Below are 24,413 nucleotides of genomic sequence, written 5' to 3' on the forward strand. Positions count from 1 at the left end.
TTCCCCCATGATTACAAACAGGTGAAGACTTAAGCAGACATTATTTATTGGTGACAAGGCATGAGGTCATGGTAATTGGATCTGTTTGGAGCCTCTTAGATGGTCCCTGCGAGAGCAATCTGATCTGTGTTTGGCCTCAGGAGAGTTGCTGAATTGAGGCAGAGAGAGAAACAACAAACACCAGTGGGGCCCAGGGGAAAGAAGACTGTCAGGTAGGTGGAACTGGGCTGGGCCAAAGAGTAACCACGTCTTTCGCGCACACTGTTCAACTTTGGCCAGATGTTGGGAGAGCAACTTTTGTGAGGAGACAGCCGGTTTCCTGTCAAAGGTCTAGATAAACCTCTGTGGTAACGGCCAAAGTGTAATAAACTGCAAACCTCCCTCTTCAAGTGGACTCATTTTATAGCTGAATCATTTTGTGTGAGGAGCTCGTCCTGCGGGGTGTCCCATTGAGTTGTATGTAAAAGAGGTGAGCCCCAGATTTCGAGGGGCAGGATGGAAGCACCAAGGGAAGTCAGGGGAAAATGACCAAAGACTGGCAACATTATTCAACCCCGAATTTGAAAGGAGAGGCTGACTGCAGCAAGATCTTAGACCTGGTGCTTGAGAAGTTCGGCAGCAACAGGCCCTTTGCTTCCATTTTCAGTGTCATTAGGCACAACTCAAAATAGACAGAACTGTCACCAAGATGTGCAGATTTTTTCCTGATCTCTTCTCCTCTGATTATCTCCCACTTACTTAAAGCTAAGATTGATAAGCTCTTTATTAGCCAGGGGATCAAAGGATATGAGGAGAAGGCCAGGGAGTGGGGAAAATGGATCAGCTCCTGACTGAATGGTGGGGCAATCTCGATGGGCTGAATAGCCTCTTTCTGCTCCTATGTCTTATGGTCTTACTTCTATTTCCCTCCTCCAGCCCCCAGTCACTGAAGGAAGACAATTGTCCACCCAGAGGAGAGAGACCAATGTGGCATAGGCCCAGAGTGGGTGGAATGTGACTTGGGAGTACATGGGATTAATAGAATAGACAGTCTGAAGAAGTTGGAGGGAAAGGGACAGAAGGAAGCCAGTGCTTAACTGAACAGCATCTTGGATCAGTTGGGATGAAGGTCTTTTTCCTGGGCTTTACTTTCAATAAATGTTGAAGATATGTACTCACTAAGATCAGCAAGGACTCACACTTGGTAGAAGATAAATAGGCATAAAGCCCAAGCTAATATTGTTTCTTCAATTCGAATGGAGTCCATTGCGGGTTAGTAAAGGGATAAAATATAGAAAAATGCCTTCTTGCCCACCAAATCCCTGCTGCTCACCAGACATTCATTGGGGCACTAACCTGACTCTAACTCATTTTATTTTCTCCACCCTGTCGATTATACCACATACTTATAGCCAATAAACCTACTACCAACCTACGCATCAGGGGATGTGGGAGGAGACCAGAGTACTCAGAAGAATTGTTTGCAGTTACAAGGAAAGCGTGCAAACTCCACACAGACAGCACCTGAGGTCAGGATAGACCCCCGAGTCACTTGAATTGTGACACAATGGTTCTACCAGCTATGCTGTCACAGGGAAGTTACTTCTTTGTTTTGCTCCCTATGGTAGATTTTAATACTTGCTAAGATCTCTGCACTTCAGCAGTGCAAGGTGGCCCGATTTGCACAACGCTGCTACAGCAGCTGCAACCTGGGTCGAAGCTCGCTCTGTCTGTAAAGCGTTTGGACATTCTCCTCATGTCTGTGTCTGATTCCTCTGGGCGTTTCAGTTTCTTTCCACCCTACAAAATGTACCTGGGTTGTCGACCAATTGAGTGTAATTGTGGGGCATGGGCTTGTGGGCTGGAAGGGCCTGTATGTCCAAAACAAGGTTTCGTGTGTTTCTGTGGGGCTCCTCAGGAAGATTGGAACTTAGGAGCCACAATAGTGAGTGAAGTTCTTCAGTTGAAACCCATTTCACTTTCAGCCTGGAAATGTGAACACTCCTTCTAACTTGGCTCACGGCCCGCTGATGAGAACCTGCACACCTGCTCTCATCGGTGCTGTTACCAGAGCTCCGACCAAGGCTCCACTTACCCGAGCTTTTGGATATTCGGATTTTTGCAGCTGCCCCGTCCCCTCCTTCTCCCGACGCACGGATCACCACCAGGTAGCTCAAGTCCTCCGAAAATGGCAGCTGCACAGAGTTTTTGCTGGTTTCCGTAACTTTGATGGCTGATTCATCCTCAGGTTTGTACAACACCTGAAATGACAAATGGCTGCTTTTAGATAATAACTTCCCAGAAGCAGATGATGGAATAAGTCACAGAGCCCGGGTGCACCTGCTTTGCTATTCAATAATATCCCGGCTGTTCTTCCGACTTGCCTCCAGTTTCCTCTGGGTGCCCAAGTATTTGACCTCGCTCTAGAATATGCTCACCCACAGGCCATCCAAGAATAGAGCACTTTTGTAAAACTTTCTGTGATGCTCTTAACAAAGAACGTTCTCCTCGGCTTGGTCTTAAATGACAATAGTAGAAATACAGAAATCTTGGAAGAACTCAAAGGTCTCATAGTGTCCAGAGGAGGTAAAGATACATAACCGATGTTTCGGGTCTGAGCCCTTTCTCAAGGTAATACATCTTTACTTCCTCTGGGCGCTGCTGTGTTTCTCCAGTACTTCTGTATTTTCGCTACCATCACTACGTCTGCAGACTTTTGCATGTCACCCCTAAATTCCCGCTCCTCTTCAGGCCCAGAATCTTGCATTTAATCGTAATCCCGCTCAAAGATGCTCAGAACATATTTGCAAAAGGTTAACTACGTCTTGAGTTAGTTTGTGTGTTTTTTTTTGAAGAGTACAGTTGCATCTTTGATACTTACTGAAATCCCCAAAAAGACCAGCACAAGGATGGACTTAAATATGTGATTGATTACCGGCTTCTGCTTCTATGTTGAATTAAATTTTGGACATTGCCTTGGCAGTGCTTTAACCTTCGGAGTTTTCTACCCAAAAAGGCAGTGAAGCCTCAGACAATAATTCTAAGCTAAGATTGATAAGATTCAGATTATCTTTGCTTACATTTCGTGGCTCAGAAGGAGGGTATTCAGAACTCTGATCTATACCAGTTGCCAGTAAGCAATCCCACTAGTCCCAGCCCCCTTTTGCTTTACCTTTTGCTCTTCCTATTTATTCTCCCTCACATGCCCATTAACTCTCCCCGTGGCTGCTGATCAGGGTTAGTTTACAGGAGATAAGTCACTGACCGACACTCCTTTGGGACGTGGGAGGAAACCCATATGGTCACAGGGAGAATGTATATACTCCACATGGACAGCCCCTATAGTCAGGATTGAACCCAAGATGCTAGTGCCGTGAGCTGTGGCACCTTCATGAGAGAATGAAGGGGTCTGTGAAGGAGGATGGCATTGAGGTAGATTAGTCATGATCTTGATGGATAGCAGAGCAGACTCGAGAGGCACAGTTGGCATAGCGGTTAGTGCATCGCCTTTATAGCGGCAGCCATCGGGACTGTCTGTAAGGAGTTTGTACGTTCTCTCCATATCTGCATGGGTTTTCCCCAGCGGCTCTGGTTTCAAAAATGTACCGGGGTTGTAGGTTAATCGGGTATAATTGGGCGGCACGGGCTTGTAGGCCAAAACAGCTTATTACCATGCTGTATGCCAAAATAAAAATTATTAAATAATTAAAAAAAAACCTCTTGTACTTCAGATCACAATATCCACTAACCCCGGTATCGGAATGCAATATCTCCCACCTTGTATCCTTCTACAGCCGATTCATTCTCAAAGGCCTTGACATGATCCCAGCGGATCCTGACCCAGGAGCCGTGTGCCTTCCAAGTGATTTTACTCGGTGGCCGATTTGGAGCTGTAAAAGTTAGAAAAGTGTTAAATTAAGAACCAAGTGACGGGCAATCCCACTGCCCAGAGTTGGGAACATTCGGGAGCAATGGTGAGCTGCCTTGGTCAAATTCTCAATTAGATCAGCCACATAACTAGTGGGACTACAAGAGCAGGGTGCACCGTAGCAAATGATTTGCCTCCAGACCGATCAAACAGTACAAAGATGAAGAGTGTAAGCGAAAACCTTCCCCTTGCCTTCAGCTCCAGCATTATCAGGGACACAAAACAGACCACTTAATTAACTCCCACTCCGCCAGAAGAATTCCCATTGTTCACTGCTTTTGGTCCCATGTTGCCACACAATTCAGCATCTTGCTCATGGTTCACTTCAAGATTCCGGGAAGCATCAATAATAGTTGAGAAATGCTTTCATGTGTATCAAGTTCAGTTCTTAGCCTGGGCCAATCAGATGAGGGAGTTTTGCTTCATTTTCGTCACTTCATAAATTTATATCAATAATATCTGTATGAAGATATGCTGATGACCCCTCAGGACCATCTGACCAATTTTACTTAACTAATTTATCACACCTCAGCAATGCTGCCATTTCCATTGAGATTTTCAGCATATTTTTGACTTGGTGAGAACAGTCCATGTGATTCATTCATGTCACCACCTTCTTCCCCTAGGTTATCCCTCCAATAATCTTTATTTTTCTTCCTAAAAGACTTTGAACTGCTTGATTGCCTCAGTTTCTATGGTCTTGCTTCGCAGTCAAGCAAACCACTCACAAATGTTCCTTCACATCATAATAATGGCAAACAGACTCTGCAGGACAGCGTTGTGCACTGTTACAACTAGAACACCTCTCTTTCAGGTATTTCCTCTTTTCAGAAGGGACCCCTAGGGTTTTGGTGCAGTTGGGTTAGTTGACCACTTCACCCGTTGGCTAACAGAATCCACTAGGCATCTTCCTTTGAATTCCCACAATTTGTCCTCTACGAATGAAGCCATCCTATAGCGTCTCCTGCAAACCTGTACAAAAATCAGTAACACAGGCCACAACTGTTTGTCCGCAACCTGGATGTTGAAACCTGCTGTTAGTTTTTACATTTATCCTATGGAATGATTTGGGCACTCATGCTGTTAACTATCTCTTCATATGCCTTGTCTTCTGGTGAGATTTGATCCAGCAAGATTGTTTTTAAAAAAAAAAAAAATCAATATGTGTGTCTTCAGCTGAGAGTAGAAGAATGGCCACTTCCCTTTCACAGTGTTATTTGCATTGAGAAACTTTCTCTAAATTCAAATCCCGTCCTGATTGAACAATTAAGTGAAGCTAAAGCAGTGGTTTTCAAACTGTCTCCCTAAAGTCACATCCCACCTGAAGCAATCCCTATGCCATAAGTGCTCTGTAATTAGTCAGGGATTGCTTCAGGTGATATGTGAGGGGGAAAGAAAAAGTTTGAAAACCACTGTTTTAATCGAACCTCATTGACTCGTTATGTGCAGGGTTTCCTAACTCCAAAGGAAATGGACCAATGACAATTTTTCTCAAGCCAAATATTTCAGTAAGAATTGGGTCGAGAGCAGTGGTCCTCAACCTTCCCTTCCCACTCTCATCCCATCTTAAGCAATCCCTTACTAATCACAGAGCACCGATGGCATAGGGATTACTTAAGGTGGGATGTGAGTTTAAGTAACACACACCAAACACATTCTGGCTGCTTCTCATCACCAATTATAATGCACCCTGCAATGGATTCAAATATCAAGCAGAAGGTGTCATCATTGTGTAATGAAACCAACCACAAGAAATAGCCGCCTTTACTTTCCACCCATCCGCTGGAGGACGTTGATGACAACAGGACGACAACAAAAGTTCTACACTTAAGGCAGCAGAACTCTTCATAATTAATATTTTGAGGGGGGATCAGAAGGACCTAAGCCCACTAGATAACAACATCCTGCAAGTATATGGGCAATTTTCCCAAGATGGTCACTGATATGCCACAGACATGGACCAGACATGTGTTATACTAATACAGGGCTTTTATCAACAGAGTCTCAGCCACCACTATACTGGCCAGTGGGAAAGAATCTCCATCTTATACCAGTAGGGTGGAGCATCTCTACAGCCATAACCAGCAACTCCATACATGAGAAGCAGTCAGTATAATACACCCCCTCCCCATTACATCGTCACAGTAACAGAACGGTAGAATCTCCTGATGAGTGAGGGATTGGTGTATTGGCTGAGAAGTTTCACACGTCATGTGTCAATTCAAAGGAAGCTACTCTGTGTTGGCAAATGTTGAACGTCTTTGAGGTGAGAATGCTCAAGGCCACAGAAGAAATGCTGATAATACTAAATGCTTCATCATTCTGTGGAGTGGTTGCACTCCAGATTTTGTTTCATTGCTTTTAATCCCAATAACTCCCTCCAAAGTCACCTACAAGATTTCGTAATATTTTCTATTGATGAGATATGCTTTTGGATTCCGGAAAAATAAAGGATTTGGATCCTGAATTGTAGTCATAGCCTTAGAGAGACACATCACACACATGCTGACAGTTCAAGGGCTTGGCTACTTGCTGCCCTCCAGACTACACAACACTCACGTGCTTTCCTGGTGACCACGGTGGTGGAGGGGCTGGACGGTCCACTCCCTGCGCTGTTATAGGCCCTGACCTCCACATGGTACAATGTGCTGGGCTTCAGGCCACTGACCCGGGCTGAAGTGTCCAGTCCTGGGGTTCGCACTCGATCCGCGGACTCCTCCTTATCATTATCTCTCCAGTACCTGATCTTTGGAGTTGGGATGAAAGTAAAGGATATAAGAAAGTAAAAACAGAGAGGTTGGCAGGAAAATACCGAGATTAAACAGAAACCCTCTAAACTTCTGGTTGGATGAGGGGAAATTTATCTCTGTGTATTGTTGGTAAAACTTTATGCCCCTTCACAGGACTAAATATTGCTGTTCTGCCCATTCTCCTGCATCATAGGTGGCTGACTACTTTCACCACCTTGCTTGAGCTCGGAAATAAGAACACAAAAACATTAGAAATGGGAGCTGGAGTCAGCCATTCAGCCCATCAAACCTGCTCTGCCATTCAATTAGATCATGGCTCATCTCCACCTACCTGCTTTTTCCCCTTATCCTTTAATTCCCCTATTATTTAAAAATCTATTGTGGTGCAGTTTTGAGCCTCCTATCTTAGAAAGGATGTGATGTTGTTGGAGAGGGTGCAGAGGAGATTTACTAGGATGATTCCCTGAATGCAAGGGCTAACATACGATGAGTGTTTGGCAGCTCTTGGGTTGTATTCATTGGAGTAGAGGAGAATGAGAGGAGATCTCATAGAGGCATTTCATATTTTGAAAGGTTTAGATCGGGTGGATGCGGGTAAGGTGTTTCCCTTGGTGTGTGAACTGAGGACAAGGGGTCATAGTCTGAAAATTAGAAGTTATCCATATAAAACAGTGATTAGGAAGAACTTCTTTAGCCAGAGGGTCGTGGATCTGTGGAACTCACTGCCGCATACAGCAGTGGAAGCCAGATCACTGGGAGTATTTAAACAAGAAATAGACAAGTATCTCATTAGTGAGGGCATCAAGGGATATTGGGAAAGGCTGGAAATTGGAACTAGTGTAGAGTAGCTTAGTGTAGATTTACAGAACAGACTCGATGGGTCTAGTAGCCTGGTTCTGTTCCTTTGTCTTGTGATCTTGTGATACTGCTGTGTATAAGTGGCTGGCCCGCCCACTGATGACTTGCTCCCCAGTAGCTCCTCTCCTTGTAACCTGGCCATGAAGGTCAAACTCCCTTCCCCCATCTATTCATTTGAGGAAGTGGAGTCAGGCCAGCTACAATCTAAAGCCTATCACCTCCGTCTCAGTCTTTGGAGTGATTGATAGAGTGTATCATCTATCCGACCTCATGTTAAGTATATTCACTGAGGTCGCCTCCACTGCCTCAATGGGCTGCAAATTCCATAGATTCACCACCCTCTGGGAAAGGGATGTCTGTCGGCATTTTAATGATGGGCGTCTCAACTTTTCTCTGCTCTGAATGTGACTGAATTCCCCCAATGGTTGCTGCATGAGATTTTGTTTTACTTCTCCTTCCATCTCAACTGCACGACCACATGGAAAAACCGTTTTCGGGTCAGCGGATGGAGTTGTCGTGAAAGAAATGGAAGCTCATTTTCACCTAGGAAAGTCCAGTAACAATGAATTGATAACATATATTGTTGACATCGATTGAAGAACATAGGCCAAGGCAGAGAAAACAATTCTGTGGGATACTACAGCCAAGAGAACAGATGGGAACTTGGGTTAATTTCTTGTCCAAACAATTAGTGGTGCGCTGGCCAAATATGCTTGCACATGGTGCTCACCTCTTACTGGGCAACATCAACCCGTATGAGGGCAGCACAGATAGTGTAGCAGTTTGTGCAAAAATATTAGTGCCAACGACCTGGGTTCGAATATGGCGCTGTCTGTAAAGTTTCCTTAGGTTGCGCCAGTTTCTTTCCACTCTTCAAAACGTACAGGGGGTTGTAGGTTAATTGGGTATTTAGGTGGAATGGACTCATCGGCTGGAAGGGACTTGTACTGTGCTGTACGTCCAAAACAATATTCTTCTAACAGAGACAAGAGCCATTTCTAATTTAAACTGGTAGAAACTTCAGAAATGATTTTTACACTTTCTAATCTAATTTTGTTAAAGATTTTTTGTTTAATAAAATGAACCGCAGTTTATATTTGTGTGAGGTATGGAGTCATCAGTGGATCACTGGGAAAGGAAGGCCTTTGATAACTGGACACGTGATATGTAGGAGGGGAATTCCATGGGAGGAATCTGGGAGCTTCTCTACTGAATGCTCAATTCCATGGCCCTTCATGCCAGAAAGGGGACAGACAAAAGGACAGCTCACCTCATAGCCCAGCAGCACACCGTTCATTGTGACCTGACCAATTGGCTTCCAGCTGACCTCGACTTCGGAGGAGGAGAGGCTATTGGCTGTCACCTCGGAAGGTGCAACGCTGGGTTCTGGGAGCAGAGAGAAAAATCAATTAAAAAAAAAATCAACTTTAATGCGAACAGAGAAATCTTGTTGGGAAACTTGTTGCAAGATGGAAACAGATTATTGGAGCAACTCATCAATATATGTTCACCTCATGGAAAGTGTGTGGAGAATTACAAGGAAATCAAAATTCATCACCTTGGTTGAAAGGTGGAGATGGATGAGAGAATGGAGGGTTCTCTCCCTTTCTGATAAAGACACATGGTCCTAAAGTTAAACAGGAAAATCTGCAGACGCTGTGAATGTGAGATCAAATTGCTGGATAAACTCAGCAGGTCGTGAAGCATTTATAGGAAGCAAGGCTGACCAATGTTTCAGGTTATCAAGGTAGGAGCAAAAAGCAGGAAGGTACCTGAATGAAAAGGTGGAGGGAGGAGGGAAGGGAAGAAGGGGCAGGGGGAAGAGCACAGGCAGGAGATGATAGGTGGAGTTGGGTGGGAGGGTAGAGGAGAAAAAAAGCTGAGAAGTGAAAGGTGAGGGGGCAGCTCTCTGAATGGAGGGGAAGGGGAGGGGAGCTGGAGACAGACAGAGAAAGAGACGGACGGAGAGAGAGACAATGACTAATGTAAAATGGAGAATCTTCGTGACCTGTGGATTTATGCATTGGACATCAGTCCCAAAGTGAAAAGTCTAATTCTAGAAAACACGCTTCACAATAAGAAAGCATTGATTAGTTTATGTTCATGGCAAAAGGAATCACAGGACTCTTAATAGGCATGTGTGAGAGACAATAAATTGCAGGATCCCAGTGAAATAAAGAGAGGGTGAGGGTGGGTGGTTGATGGGAATGGGACTGATGGGATTGCTTGCCCAGGAGCTGGCATGAAAACAATCTGCTAAATTGGTTGGAAAGAAGTAGATCTCAACTGAACAAAAATACTGAGAGAAGAATGTTAGTTTTGGCAGGCACGTTTTGGTGGCCCACCCCTGACACCATCCCGAAAATCAAATTCTACAATGACCTTTTAAAAAGAAATTCATCAAATGTGTGGAAAGAAAATAATTGTAAGATCAGGGGAGCGGAACTCATTGAGCATTTTTTTTTCAAAGAGCAATTATGGGCACAATTGGCTGAAAGGCTCCATCTATGTTGCTTAAACCTGTTCAATCAACAAACGAGGCTAGTAAAACATAGCTCTCTATATCTGGCTCAGCTCAAGTGGGGTTGACTGTGAAGAGATGGCATCACTGGACTTGCCTTCTTCTGCAGAGTAGACGATGGCAGTCTGGCTGTATGGACCTTGACCCTTGTTGTTGAAGGCCTTCACTTTCACCTCAAAGCGGCTGTAAGGCGTGACAGTATCATTCTGGTAAACGTATCGGCAGGATTCTGCACCCAGCACTTTGGCGTTCTTCCACTCTTTCGTTCCCTCCTTTCGAAAGGTGATGATGTAACCAAAGCCCTCACCATTCTGGTACTCGCGTGGCATAGGCTGAAAGTAAATCTCTCAATAAACAGGACTGTCCACGCCCAGGAGAGCTTTATCATCGCACCCCACTTCCCGGCTGCCCTATCACAGGGGCCCAGGACATTTAGAACCCCCTCCCAATCCTTCCCTGCACTACCACATTCCAGCTCACCACACTCCCTCCCTCAAGTAAGTGCCCTTAAACCATGACGCCCAACTGTGGATACCACAGGACTAATCAACTACTGGGTCAATATAATCTTCAATCATTGTCCACACCCACGCACATATTTCAGCAAAGTGTGGCTTGGTTGTCAGTAATTTCCAATGAAACACTCAGATTTCTTTTTTCTTCCCTGTTTCAGGAATGCTGAGGGAAAAAAAATGAAGGACCCAGATTTTTTAAAAATTCTGGTCACTGAAAACAGTCTATGATTGAGGAAGAGTGCCAGCAGCTATACTTTGAGAGAGGTTTGAGGAGATCTTGCAAATTTCTCCGAGTGGACCATGGAGACCATTCTGACTGGTTGCCTCACTATCTGGTTCGGAGGGGGCAGGACAGAAAAAGACTCTAGAGAGTGGTGAACTTGACCATTGCCATCGTGGCCATCAGTCTTCACTCCATCGAGGACATCTGCAAAAGGCAGAATCTTAAGAAAGCAGCCTCCATCCTCAAGAACCTTCACTCAGGCCACGCCCTTTTCTCACTGCTATCATTGCGAAAAAGATCCAGGAGCCTGAAGACGAGCACTCAGCGGAACAAGGACAGCTTATTCCCCTCTGCCGTCAGATTCCTGAACGGACAGGGAACCCCAGGTGCTACCTCTTTTTCTCTTCTTTTGGATTAATTTATTTTTTAAGTATAATTTATAGCAAAGCAATGAACTGTGTAAAATGTTCACGACAATAAATTCTGATTCTTTGGACGGTGAGGGGGTTGCCACAGGTGTTTAATGTGCATGAGACAAGAATTAAGGAATGAAAACCTTAAGAGGCTCAATCGTCTCTAGGAGAAATTCGCATTCAGTGAGTGGATATAATGTTGGGTTAATTACACAAGGGATGGTTCAGATAAATAACAAAGATGTTTTGGAGAGGAAACTAGTTAGGTATGGAAGGGAGAAAGGAATTGAAGATTATAGTGGAATACAAAATCATAAAGGACATGCTTTAGGTGTTTTTTTTACCCCCCAGGATAGGTGAGTTTAAAACCAGAGGACAAGGTTTAAGGTGAAGGAAGAAAGATTTAAAATGGACCTGAAGGGTAATTTATCACACAGAGGTGGTGCACATGTGAAATGAGCTGCTGGTAGAAGCAGGACAATTACAAAGCTTAGATGTTCATTGATTCAAAGGGGTTAGAGGGACTTGACCAAATGCATACAAGAGTTACGAACTCAGGTCGATAATTTGGTCGTCATGGAAAAGTTGGGGCTGTTTGTGTGGGGTTTAGCTCTATGACACTATTATGTGCTTAGAGTTAGGTGGTGAAGTGCTCACCAGTGGCTAATCTTTATGAAGAGTTTGAGGAGATCTAGTATGTCACCAAAGGCTCAAATTTCTGAAGGTGTACTGTGGAGAGCTTTTTGTCTGGTGGCATCACTGTCTAGTATGGAGATGGCAATGCACAGAACAGGAAAAAAAATTCCAGAGAGTTGTTCGCTCAGCCAGCAATGTCACAGGCACCAGTCTTCACTCCATCAGGGGACATCTACAAGACGCTGTGTCTTAAAAAACTAGCCTCTATTGTCAGAAACCTCCACCACCCAGGCCGTGCCCTCTTCACTCTGCTACTATCAGCAAGGAGGTACAGGAGCCTGAGGCTGAGCACCCAGCCGCACAAGGACAGCTTCTTCCCCTCTGCCATCAGAATCCTGAATGGACAATGAACCACAGACACTACCTCACTTTCTTCTTTTTTTTTGCACCATTTATTTACCTTGAAATGTAATTTATAGCAATATTTGCAGTGTAATGATTCAACAAAATAATGAATTTCATGGCATGTTCATGATAATAAATTATGATTCTGAGAATCTGTTCCATTAAACTGTTGGCTTTCCTTTCTCCCCCCTCCCAGTGGCATTCACTTATAATCTGCCAGCCCGTGTCCCTGAAATGCCCCTTCCCCTCCTCCCCCCACCAACTCATGCGGGTGCTTGCCAATCTTGGTATTCCTGAAGAAAGTTTGCAGCAGTGTTCCTCCAACTCTTTGTTTTGTGCATTGATTGGGGGTCAAAACACTGGCAGTTTGCAATTTGTACATGGGTTTCATGCATTCTTTGTCCCAACCTTCAACATAGCAAGAAGGAGAAAGCAACACTCTCCCTGAATAGATAATGCTCAGGAAAGCCTTCCAGTCACAATATCCAGTTTTCTTTGTATCCCCTGCCCCCTTCAGCATAGCACAAGCACCCTAGCCTGCAGGCATGGTCTTCGTGGCCCAGGCCCTTATGACTTACCGCCCACAGTATTGTGACCTCGTGCTGATCTCCACCTCCTCCACTAATGTTTGATGGAGCAACCGTGGGAGCTGGAAGACACAAAGAAGAATACCTCTAAACATAAAAATACACCCAAGTGCAGCAGAACGTTGTGTGCATTGGGCCACCATCACACCTGAGTACAGAATGGTGTGTGCATTGGGCGTTCATTCCATCCCAGTACAGAACAGTGTATGCATTGGGCCACCATCACACCTGAGTACAGAATGGTGTGTGCATTGGGCGTTCATCCCACCCCAGTACAGAACAGTGTGTGCATTGGGCCTCCATCACACCTGAGTACACAATGGTGTGTGCATTGGGCGTTCATTCCATCCCAGTACAGAACAGTGTATGCATTGGGCCTCCATCACACCTGAGTACGGAACGGTGTGTGCATTGGGTGTTCATCCCACCCCAGTACAGAACAGTGTGTGCATTGGGCCTCCATCACACCTGAGTACAGAACGGTGTGTGCATTGGGCGTTCATCCCACCCCAGTACAGAACAGTGTGTGCATTGGGCCTGCATCACACCTGAGTACACAATGGTGTGTGCATTGGGCGTTCATTCCATCCCAGTACAGAACAGTGTATGCATTGGGCCTCCATCACACCTGAGTACGGAACGGTGTGTGCTTTGGGTGTTCATCCCACCCCAGTACAGAACAGTGTGCATTATGTCTCCATTCAGACACAATGGGCTGGGATGTTAGCCTGTTGTAATCTGTTCAACTCCATTTCAATGTTTGTCATATCCAACCCTGTGACTAATTATTTTGGAACTTACAGTTCCCTTATGAAGTGGGATTTGGGTAGCTTAGAGGTTGATGCACAACAATGACTTAGCGAACTGAAAAGCCTGAATCGTGACACTGTCCCTAATCTCTACATTGGAAAAACATACAAATATCAAAAAGACAAATAAACCATATTAGTTTGTTGAAAATATCAATTAAAAAAAGAGAAACCACAGGAAAAAAAAAACTATAGACCAGACAGCATCTGTGGAGAGAGAAATAGAGTTGAGGTCATTGAACTTTCATCAGAACTGGGAAGATTAAGACAATGAACGCTTGAAGATGCAAAGAAGGGACATGGTTCTAGGTTCTTTTTATTGTCTCATAATAACACATAGAAATGTAACAACATGATATGCTTCAACTTTGGCCAGCCATAAGGCCAACAAAGAGTCAGCATGAGCATCCCCCAACACCCCAATAACAGGAAAAAGAGCGGCAATAGAGAGCCCCTTCAGAGTAGTTGAATGATCATGAATTTGTCTCCAGATTTCCCGCAGCCTCTGCAGCCGCACAAGACTCCTGATCAAGAAAATCCTGTGAAAAGGTGGGAACTATGAGAACTTGTGGACTGTCTGAAAAAAGGATGCACTGTGTAATCAAAGTGAAATATAGAGGGATCCAGGTGTTCTTGTTGTCACAAAAGGTTAGTCGGCTGGCTCAGCAAATGGCATATTGACCTGTGTTGTAAAGGGCTTCGAGCATCGGAAAACAGTTGCACAGGGCTTTGGTGATACCTCTCCTGAGCCTTTTTAAGCCCCTCACCAAAGAGAGGACAAAGTACCTTTGGAGGCTGCAACAGACTAATTGCTGAGTCAAGATGATTTTACTATCAAGAGAGGCCAATCAGGTTGGATCTGTATTCTCTGAACACAGGCACACGGTTCCTTCTGTGACTCTTCCAGATGCTCCAGATTCCTCCCATGTACCACGTGTAAGTTGGTAGTTTAATTGGTTATGGTAATTCGTCCCTTGAGTGCAGGTGGGTAATAGAACATGGGGCAAACTGATAGGAATGGGGGGGAGGGGGGAAGAGTAGGTGACAAGGAAAATTAGTGGGGGAATGGGTTTGCTCAGCATGGACTCAATGGACTGAAAGAACTCTTTCTTTGTCACATGTAAATGTTGCAAATGCTTGGAGCATTTTTTTTAAACCATTAATTTGCTTAGGTACTTGGTTTCAAGAGCAAGACCACCGACCCTAACTTCCATTGAATTGACTGGGTTGCTTGGTCATTGGAGGGGGCGCATTAAGAGCCCAATGCATTGGTGGTTTGAGAACAAAGAACAGTACAGCACAATACAAGCCCTTCAGCCCACAATGTTGTGCTGACCTATATGAATCTTCTCCATTCTCCCAACCACACACCCATAACCCTCCATTTTTCTTACTTCCACGTGCCTATCTAAAAGTCTTTTAAATGTCCCGATTGTACCAGCCTCCACCACCACCCCCAGCAATTTCCTGCCTATGCATCTTCGCTTCTCCATCTCCCTCACCTCCTAATCAGTTCTTTCATTTTCCTTGTTTGACAACGTTCTCATTAATCGGCCAAGGACATTTTGGTTCCTTAAAGATGCTTTGCTTGGCATACTGTGGTCATGTAAGGGGTGGGGGTGTGTAGAGAGGCCAGCTCAAACCTACCTGCTTCTCTGGTGCGTACGGTCTGTGAGGGGAGGCTGGGTTCACCTGTCCCCAGAATGTTACTGGCAATGACTCGGAATTCATAATCCATCCATGGGATGAGATTCGTCACCCAGGCTGTCTCCAGGTTGCCTTCAATATGCTGTGGAGCTTAACAAATGTAACGGAAGAATTAGATAATAGGTACCTGCATGCAGAATGTAATGGGAGTGAGAGAAATGGCAGATCATGCCCATGGCTCTTTCCAATACCTTAACAAGATTAAAGTCAGTAAATGCCACAATTCAATGTGTTGCTCCTGCTCTGTACCGTTTTATCTCTTTTGTACTGTTTCATACATTTTGGACTATGCATGACATATGTAGCTGGGCTTGCCTGCAAAATAAACTCTAGCCCTGCATCTTGATACATGTGACAATCAACTTGACCATTCAAAGTTCAGATTTATTTTCAGACTACATACATGACATCACATACAACCTTGAGATTCTTTTTTCCTGGCATGAACTTAAAATCAGAGTGGAGTAGAACTGTCCCGAACTTTCACAACTCCTAATTCATAACTAATGTTGCTGAAACATGAGGTGGTGGGAATTCACAGCAGCCATTTTAACCTCACAAAGGCCACCTTCCTGGATGGTGGACTATGGGAGATTGCTCCCTCTGGCTGGGCCATCATCTTTGAACATGCATCCAACGTTAAAATAGGCTTTCCTCTGCCTCTGCTCAGTATCCAATGCCTCATAAACAAATATATAGAAACCAGATGACTTAAGAACCATAATTTTTAATGCCCTTCTTAATTCCAAATCCAGGATTGATTAAGATGTTTGCTCACAGCGGTTTCATGGACTTTTAACTCCTAAAAACATTTCTTTAATTCTTGAAGGTCCAGACAAAGATAGGAAACAGATTTGAATTTTACGATAGATCAACAAATTTGTGAAACTTTATGTAGAGATTCTATGACTAATACTGTTAATGTAATGTACAGAGTAATTCAATACAATATTTTACATCAATTATACCTTACACCACAGAAGTTGAATAGATTGAAATCAAATTTATCAGATCAATGTTTTAGATGAGCTCTTGTCCAAATGTGAGACTGTTTTGGGTGTCTATAAGCAATTTTCTACAACATGCTACAGGAGCTGCTTTTCTATTAAATACTGATTTCTTTTAATTAGAAAATATTGAAGGTACAAGTCCTAAATAAAAATGATCAATTTATCAATTGAAATTTGTTAAATTAGCACCTGCAGTTGCAGGAAAATATATTGCAATCGCTTATATATTGCGTCTTTAACATTGCATGCTGAAATTCAAAGCTGTATCCCTTTGGAACAAAATTACTTACAATCTAAGAAATAAACATTCTATATTTAAAAAAAAAATTTGGTGCCTGTATACTCAAATAATGGGATTAAATTTGTAGTGATATCCTTTTTGGCCCTGCAGAACCCTCCTCTGTATGTTTGTGTTGGAACTGATGAGTTGGACTCACGACATCTCTCTCTGCAATCCAAGATTCTTTGTTACTTTTTTCTTTTATATATTATTTTTCATTTGTTATTCATTTCTCTTTTTTTTGGATGGGTGGTTGGGTGGGAGGGAAGAGTTTTTGGGGTGGGTTGAAAACTCACCCCAATTTGTTCTCTTTTTGATATCTGTATATTAAAATAATTGTAGTTACTGCATGTATTAAATATTTTAAAAAAAGCCATGATGTTCAATGGCCTTTTTAACTTCAAACCTAGGATTGATTAAGATGTTTGCTCACAGCAGTTTCATGGACTTTTAACTTCTAAATTCTTGAAGAAACTTCATTTAATCTGTTTAATCCCATCAGTCAAATCTTGATGAATTGACTCCCAGTCAGTGTTGAAACTAATCCTTCACTTACTTGGCCCAACATTGGACTGAGGAGTTGTAAATATCACACACTTAGAAATCTAAAAGTACTTCTGCAAGAGAAAAAAAAATAAAGCAGAACATTTTCCGCTCCTGCACAACCACCCATGGCTAATTGCTTCAGAGCAAAGGAGAATGTTCACACCTCGGCAAACTAACAGCTCCTGGCACATTTCAGCTTGGCCTTTGTGCGATTTAATGGAAATTGAGACCACTGAATTGAAAATGATTGATTTCAACACTTTTGCTGTGCCTTTGCTCCACTAACCTCTACTCTGTCAGGGACTGAAACCCTTGTGGACAATAGATAGGCCCTCTACAGTCTTCGTGGGTGGAAGATGCGGACTCCAAATTTTTCTCTGGTACAAGGGGACGGATCGAAAAGCTGGCGCAAGTCATAAGAAAATAAAAGGTAGAAATTCACCTGTGGGAAAATGAAATGCACAAGAGAAAGGGAGAAAAAGGGATCAGCTTTCAGGTTGGTTAAACTCTGGATGTTCGGTGGCTGTTCTCAGGCAAGGATATGTCAGTTTCTCCATCTCACAGCGAAGGGTGAACTCTGTACAGTCTGAGATGGTTTTGCACATGGTTACAAAGAGATGATTAGTGTTAAGATTTTGTGCTTGCAGCAGGAGCAAATGAATCTGGAACTCAGGAGCAGAGCCTCAGGGCAAAGGGTTGTCCATTTCTCATGAAATCAGGAAGACTTTCATTTCTATATAGGCCATGAGTCTTTGGAGCAGGCATTGGAGAGGGTTTAGGGAAGATTCACAAGAATGATCCCTGGAATGAAGGGATTAGCATATGAGGAATGTTTGAAAGCTCTTGGATGTGGATAAATTTATTTGGACAGTGAGTGGTGAACCTCTGCAATTTGCAATCACATGTAGCCATGGAGGCCATGTAATTGGGCGTATTTACGGCAGAGATTGATAGCATCTGAATAGACAGGCTATCTAAAGTTATGGAGTGGGGTTGAGTGGGAGAAAGGATCAGTTCATGATGAAATGGCAGAGCAGACTTGACAGGCTGAATGGCCTACTTCATCTCCTTTATCATGGTATTAACACTGAGTCATTCATTATATTCAGGTCAGACTTCATTCTGATGGAATCAATAGCTCTGGATGGAATGGCAGAGCAGACTTGATGGGCCAAATGGCCCACTACTCCCATACCTTGTGGTCTCAATACTGAGTCATTCATTCAGGGCAACTTTGATATTGCAATATGGGGAATCGAGAGCTCTGGAAAGTGAAGTTGCAATCAACAACTAGATCAGGGGTGGGGGGGGGGGGCCATGAAGTGATGGCGTAGGGAGAAGACACTTCCCCCTGGCAGAACAATTCAAAACAATTAGATCAGGTGCTCCTGCTCCTACTCTAATGTGCGAGGCCAGTCACCCTCTTAGCTACCATTCAATGATCACCTTTATTCCAAACATGAGCCTTGGGTCTACACCCGTCCACAATGAACAACTTCAAATTTAAAATGATCAATGATGTCCCTGCAGGTAAGTGTTCTCGTATGATTTGATATCATGTTCCAAATTTAATGGGATACCTTTGTGTCTGAATATGCTCTGTACCCCACCAGAAACACGGACAATTCAGCTGCTACAATATATATTAATAAATAAATGAACACGTTGCTAATCATTGGAAAGGGAGATCAGGTGGTGCATCATGTTCACATGTCCAAAGATAAATTGGCTAGTATTTTTTTCTAATATTAATGCTATTTGTGACAGATGCAAATCTGAAATTGTTACATTAACACATGTTTTGGTCTTGTTCATCCTTAGAAAAGTATTGGAAAGACATTTTTAATATTTTTTCAACTGTACTCCAGGTGGAGCTATGACCCATACCATTAACCACTCTTTTTGGGGTTATTGACCCAGACACAGGGAGTTTTTCTCTACCTGTTCAACAGTTTGTGGCCTTCTCTACATTGTTGGCGAGAAGAGCCATTTTATTCAAATGGAAAGATTCTAGACCTCCAACAGTGTTTCACTGGTTTTCTCATATTATGCCTTGTCTAAGCTTAGAAAAAAAAATAGACCTCATGTATTTGATTCATCAGTGTGAACATGACTGTTTGCACTCAGAGATTTGAGAGGAGTACAACGCACACTTTTAATAGCTTTCAATCCATGGCCGCTAGATACAATAGTCCTCAGGTGAACCTGAAGTAAGGCGGGAAAACCAAGGTTTATATTGGGATAGGTGAGGGTGGATCCAAGGGAGGAGCCAGTCATTTGAACAACACACAGACAGTGAATTCCTGTTCCCTGCGCTGTGAAATGTGAAGGTGCATGGCAACCTTTTATGCCTTATTTTCAGTGAATGTTTTTAATGTGATTAGATGTATTTAGGCTTTGGTGAGGTCAACAAAGGTGATGTAGAGTCCTTTGTTTTGTTCTCTGCACTTTTCTTGGAGCTGTCTGAGGGCAAAGACCATGTCAGTAGTTCCTCTGTTTGCACGAAAGCCGCACTGTGATTCTGGGAGAATATTCTCGGCGACACTAGGTATTATTGACAAAAGACAAAGGAGGAAAAACCCAACCCCAACCAACCAATTTTCCCCTGCAACCGCTGCAACCGTGTCTGCCTGTCCCACATCGGACTTGTCAACCACAAACGAGCCTGCAGCTGACGTGGACATTTACCCCCTCCATAAATCTTCATCTGCGAAGCCAAGCCAAAGAAGAAGATGTATTTACTCTTCCAGATGAGATTTCGTTTTACCTTTTCTTTTTTTGATTTACGGTAGGAACCAAAAACTACAAAATATATGAAAACCTCAGGATAAGCTGCTCAGCTGTTTTTTTTGTTAATTTTTTATTAGTGTAGGTTAGGTGAGGTTTTTTATACATTCCTTTGGATTTTTAAAACATTTTCACCCACTGCAGTGAAGGGAGGATCTAGTTGATACTGCTTGAAGTTTTATGTGATATTGTATTTTCGGTTTCATTCCCTTTTCTTCACTGTATTGTATTTATAAAAACGATTTAACAAAAGAAAAAAAAAGGGAGATCACGCTACTCTATTATTGCTTTTAAAACACACAGAAATCTGGGCGAACTCGGCCCGGTCTCACAGTGTCCATAGGAAGTAAAGGTATATTTATCAACTTTTCGGGCCCGAGACCTTCTCAAGGTATAAGCAAAAAAAAACAGGCAGGTATCTGAATAAAGACTGGAGAAAGGAAAGGGGACAGAATGCGAGGTGAAGAGGTTCATTCCAAAAGGCAAATGGTGTTAATCGGACATGATTAGAGGACAACTGGATGGTGTTAACATCGACTTCTCTGGTTTCCGTTAAACCACCCCCCACCCCCATCTTTCTCCTTCCTCCCTTCCATCAGCTCTCTCTCCCTCCCCTTTTCCCTCTGTCTCCTTTCACGGAGCCAAAATCAACTCTCACCTCTCCTCTTAACACCTTTTGTCTGTTGATCTGGACTCCTCCCCCTCCCATTCTCCCCCCAATCTCTCCCTAGTCTTTATTCTTATGCCTTCTCGTTTTCTTTGCTTGTCCCTTGAAGAAGGGCTCAGGCCCAAACGTCAGTAATATATCTTTACCTCCTATTGATGCTGCGAGGCCGGCTGAGTTTTTCAAGATTTTCTATTGTGTTTTTAACTACAATCACAGCGACTGCAGACTTCCATGTTTCACTCCATTATTGCCTTGCCTTCGTAAGTACCCACACAGCGTGTCTTTGATAAAGTAGTGTAACATTGCTGAATTTACAGGTGACCAATGTTTTGGTCTACTTTGAATTTAATTGGTAATTATTACACATACCAAGATACAGTGGAAAATGTTCTATGTGATATCCAGGCAAGTCAATTCATACTTAGATAGTGCAAAATAAAACAAGAGTGCAGAGTATAATGTTACAGAGAAAAAGTTGTTGATACAGTGAAAGAACAACATCATTTTACAGATGAGAATTTGTTTCAGAATCCTGGGTCATTCCAGGAAGTACAAGCCAAGAGCTACCCCACTGTTATAAAAAGAACCCATACTCTACCTGTCCTGACGCTCTTCCACTCTTCAGATAGCTGTGTTCTGGCTTGTATCATGTACTTGCCGATTGGGCTGTGGTTATCGTAGCCTCTGCTCCAGCTGAGCAGCACTGAAGTGTCATTGACATCCTTCACCACTACTCCTCCAGGAGGGCCTGGTGGGCCTGGGGAATGAAAATAACCATGCACATTTACAATGCTGCATGGGACTGCCCATGACCATCTGACACCCAGCTGCATCAGCACACAATAGCAGGCAAGGCTAACCGGCTGCCATCACAATGTGGTATGATTGCTGCAGAGAAATGGATCAGAGGTCAATCCACAGGTGACAGAGAGGATCACCCCCCCACCTCTCCCCAACAATGTGATCTACCAGGATCGTTGTCTGAAGAGGGCATGCAAAATCATTGAGGACCCCTTCCACCCTGCCCACAGCAGCTTTCATCTGCTCCCATTGCGAAAGAGATACAGGAGAATCAGAGGCAGACGGGCAGTGAGAAGGCTGAACAACCAAAGGAACTGCTCGCACTGACCATCAGGGACTCTCAAATTTATGAAACAAAAACATTTATTGATTTGTATACAACAATATTTGTCCTGCGTACGTATTGTTTGTCTGCATGTGTGTTATGCCTGTTTGTGTGTCTGTGTGCTTTGCACCGAGGACCGGAGAACGCTGTTTTGTCGAGTTGTACTTGTGCAATCAGATGACTTGAATAGTTAGCCCAAAGTAGCTTGGTCAAAAAGACAATTTCTAAAGGAGAAGCACAAGGGAGTCTCCGGAGTAGAGGGTTCGTCTGTTAGCAGCATGGCTGTAATGGAGGCGGGAAATAAAATTGAGTTAAACGTTGATGGTGATTGATTTGGATTTCATCTGACTCAACTGCACAAAGAAACTTAAAGCAGGTGTTGGAATTAGAAAAGCGTAGAGAAGCGGACAAAAGGTAGCATGGAGTGGAAACAGGCGGAAACAAAGGATTTCAATTGTTATGTGTACCTGGATACAGAGAAAAGCTTTATTTTGCCCGGCTTTTACGGCACTGATGACCTGGGTTCGAATCCATGTGGGTTTTACCCAGGAGCTCAGGTTTCCTCCCACTTCCAGAATATATGGGGCTGCAGTTTAATCTGGTTGAAATTGGGTGGCATGGGTTTAAATCGGTTTCGACCGTGCAGTAAATAAATTTAAATATTCTTCAGTACAACAAACAGGTGGTGCAAAATTAAATAAAGATGCGGCATGCTACAGAGAAAAAGTTCCATTAGTTTTGAAAGTATTACAGAAGAGATACAAGAGAGTAGAATGGCTGTAATCATCACACGGGGAGATTTGCTGCCATGCTTGCCTCAGTTGTAGAACTTAGGAAGTGGGTTAAAAATAAATAAACAGTAGGAGCAACACCAGAGTTAAGAAGGGAAGAAATACGAGTTATTGAGATGTACCACAGAGAAACAGGCGCTTCAACTAATCAAGCCCATCACTTTCTGTACTCATCCTATGAGCCACCATTAATCTATGTCCTCTATGCCTCGCTAATTCAAGTACCTATCCTGTTGTTTTCACTGTCCCTGCCTCTAGCACCTTCACTATCAACATGTTTCGGACATCAATGTCTCTTTGTGTGAAAGAGTTATCCCTCAAATCTCCTTTAAAGCTTCTTCCTCTCACCTTAAACCTATGGCCTCTAGTTTTAAACATCTCTACAGTGGGAAAGAGGCACTAGCTATGTAGCCTATCCATGCTGCCTACAAGAGACAAATGTTGTCAATGAGATAACACAAAAGCAACTAAGTGAATATGGAATTTTATTATGCATTGATTGTTTTTTTAGCATGTAGAAATCACTAGCAAGACCAGTATTTATTATCCATCTCAAATATGCAAAGCAGGAACGAGCAAATTGCAACGCCTCACACTTGTCCAGATTAAACACCATTTGTAATTTCTCTGCCCATATTTCTAACTTATATATCTCACAGGGAAACATCTCTCTGCCACTAATCTCTGTTTTCTATGGCTGAGCTAATTTAGAATCCAATCAACTGTGTGTCTTAACCTTCTGGACCAGCTTGCGTTGTGCAACCTTGTCAAATCCCTTACTGAAGTCCATGTAGACAACGTCCACTGCTTTAGCCTCATCAACTTCATCACCTCCTCAAACAAAATTCAATCAACTTTGTAGGATGTGACCTGCCCCAACAACGCCACGCTGATTTTAGACATACCGCATGGTAACAGGCCCTTTTGGCTTTCGAGTTCGTGCTGCCCAATTACACCCAATTGACCTACCACCTCCATATATTTAGAAGGGTGGGAGGAAAATGCAGCATCCAGAGGAAACCCATGCAGACACCGGGAGAAGGTATAAACTCATCACGGACAGCACTGGATTTGAACCCTGGTTGAAGACTCTCTAACAGCTCTGCAAACAGTGCCATCTTAAATGTTTTTCCCTTAAAAAAATGAGTCCATCACATCCATAAGAATCCACTCCATAGTTTTCCTACCACTGATGTAAGGCCTACTTGCCTATAACTTGCTGGAATACATTCCCACTGAAAAACAGGGGAGACAGCATCTCTTCCTCTGATTAGCTGTTTAATTGACCATCACCATTTGCATCCAGAGGTGGAAATACTGTAGTTTACAAAGACAACCTCCAGAATCAGCCATGTTTCTAGCTAAACTGTTCCAGTGCAGAGCTGGCATCCATGTGAAAAATTGCCCAGGTATACCCTGTCACAAAGAATAGATCAAATCTAATCTAGGTCATTACCACCCAATCAGTGCACTCTCGATCAACAGGAAAGTGATGGAAGGTGTTGTCAACACTGCTTTCTAGGTCCACTCTCATGTTAATAACCTACTCACTTTAACCTGGTGTGGATTTGGACAGTGCCATTTACCTTCAGAACTCTTCACAGCAGAAAAGCTAAGAGAGTTTGCAGATGACATGACAGTAGTTGGCCTCATCAGTAACAGTTCTGACTTTGACACAACCGCTGAGAAGCGAGAAACTTGTGCAAATTTCCCACAACGCAGGGAGTGTAAAAAAGTCGGGATGAAAATTAGTAGCTAATTTCCTGCAGGAGCTCCTGACATCTTTACGGCCGCCTGCAGTCTAAATGGAAATGCAGCAGTCCACAAAAATGGGCTAATGAATATGACCTTCTTGATGAGGTGCAATGATGCAGG

The 24,413-nt window shown here is 43.4% G+C and overlaps 1 protein-coding gene across 1 annotated transcript in view; it reads right to left on the minus strand.

The window, feature by feature from the left end:
* Positions 1–24,413, minus strand: part of cntn2 (contactin 2) — a 167,585-nt gene that overhangs the window by 9,252 nt on the left and 133,920 nt on the right. The window contains exons 15-22 of the mRNA XM_069942004.1: positions 21,220–21,378; positions 15,272–15,421; positions 12,807–12,877; positions 10,134–10,368; positions 8,786–8,901; positions 6,467–6,653; positions 3,757–3,869; positions 2,075–2,240 (exon numbers count right to left, since the gene is read on the minus strand). Of these exons, the coding sequence (XP_069798105.1) occupies positions 2,075–2,240; positions 3,757–3,869; positions 6,467–6,653; positions 8,786–8,901; positions 10,134–10,368; positions 12,807–12,877; positions 15,272–15,421; positions 21,220–21,378 (1,197 nt within the window). The remainder of the gene's footprint in view (positions 1–2,074; positions 2,241–3,756; positions 3,870–6,466; positions 6,654–8,785; positions 8,902–10,133; positions 10,369–12,806; positions 12,878–15,271; positions 15,422–21,219; positions 21,379–24,413) is intronic.

This window comes from Narcine bancroftii, chromosome 5 (assembly GCF_036971445.1).
Source record: "Narcine bancroftii isolate sNarBan1 chromosome 5, sNarBan1.hap1, whole genome shotgun sequence".
Lineage (NCBI taxonomy): Eukaryota > Metazoa > Chordata > Chondrichthyes > Torpediniformes > Narcinidae > Narcine > Narcine bancroftii.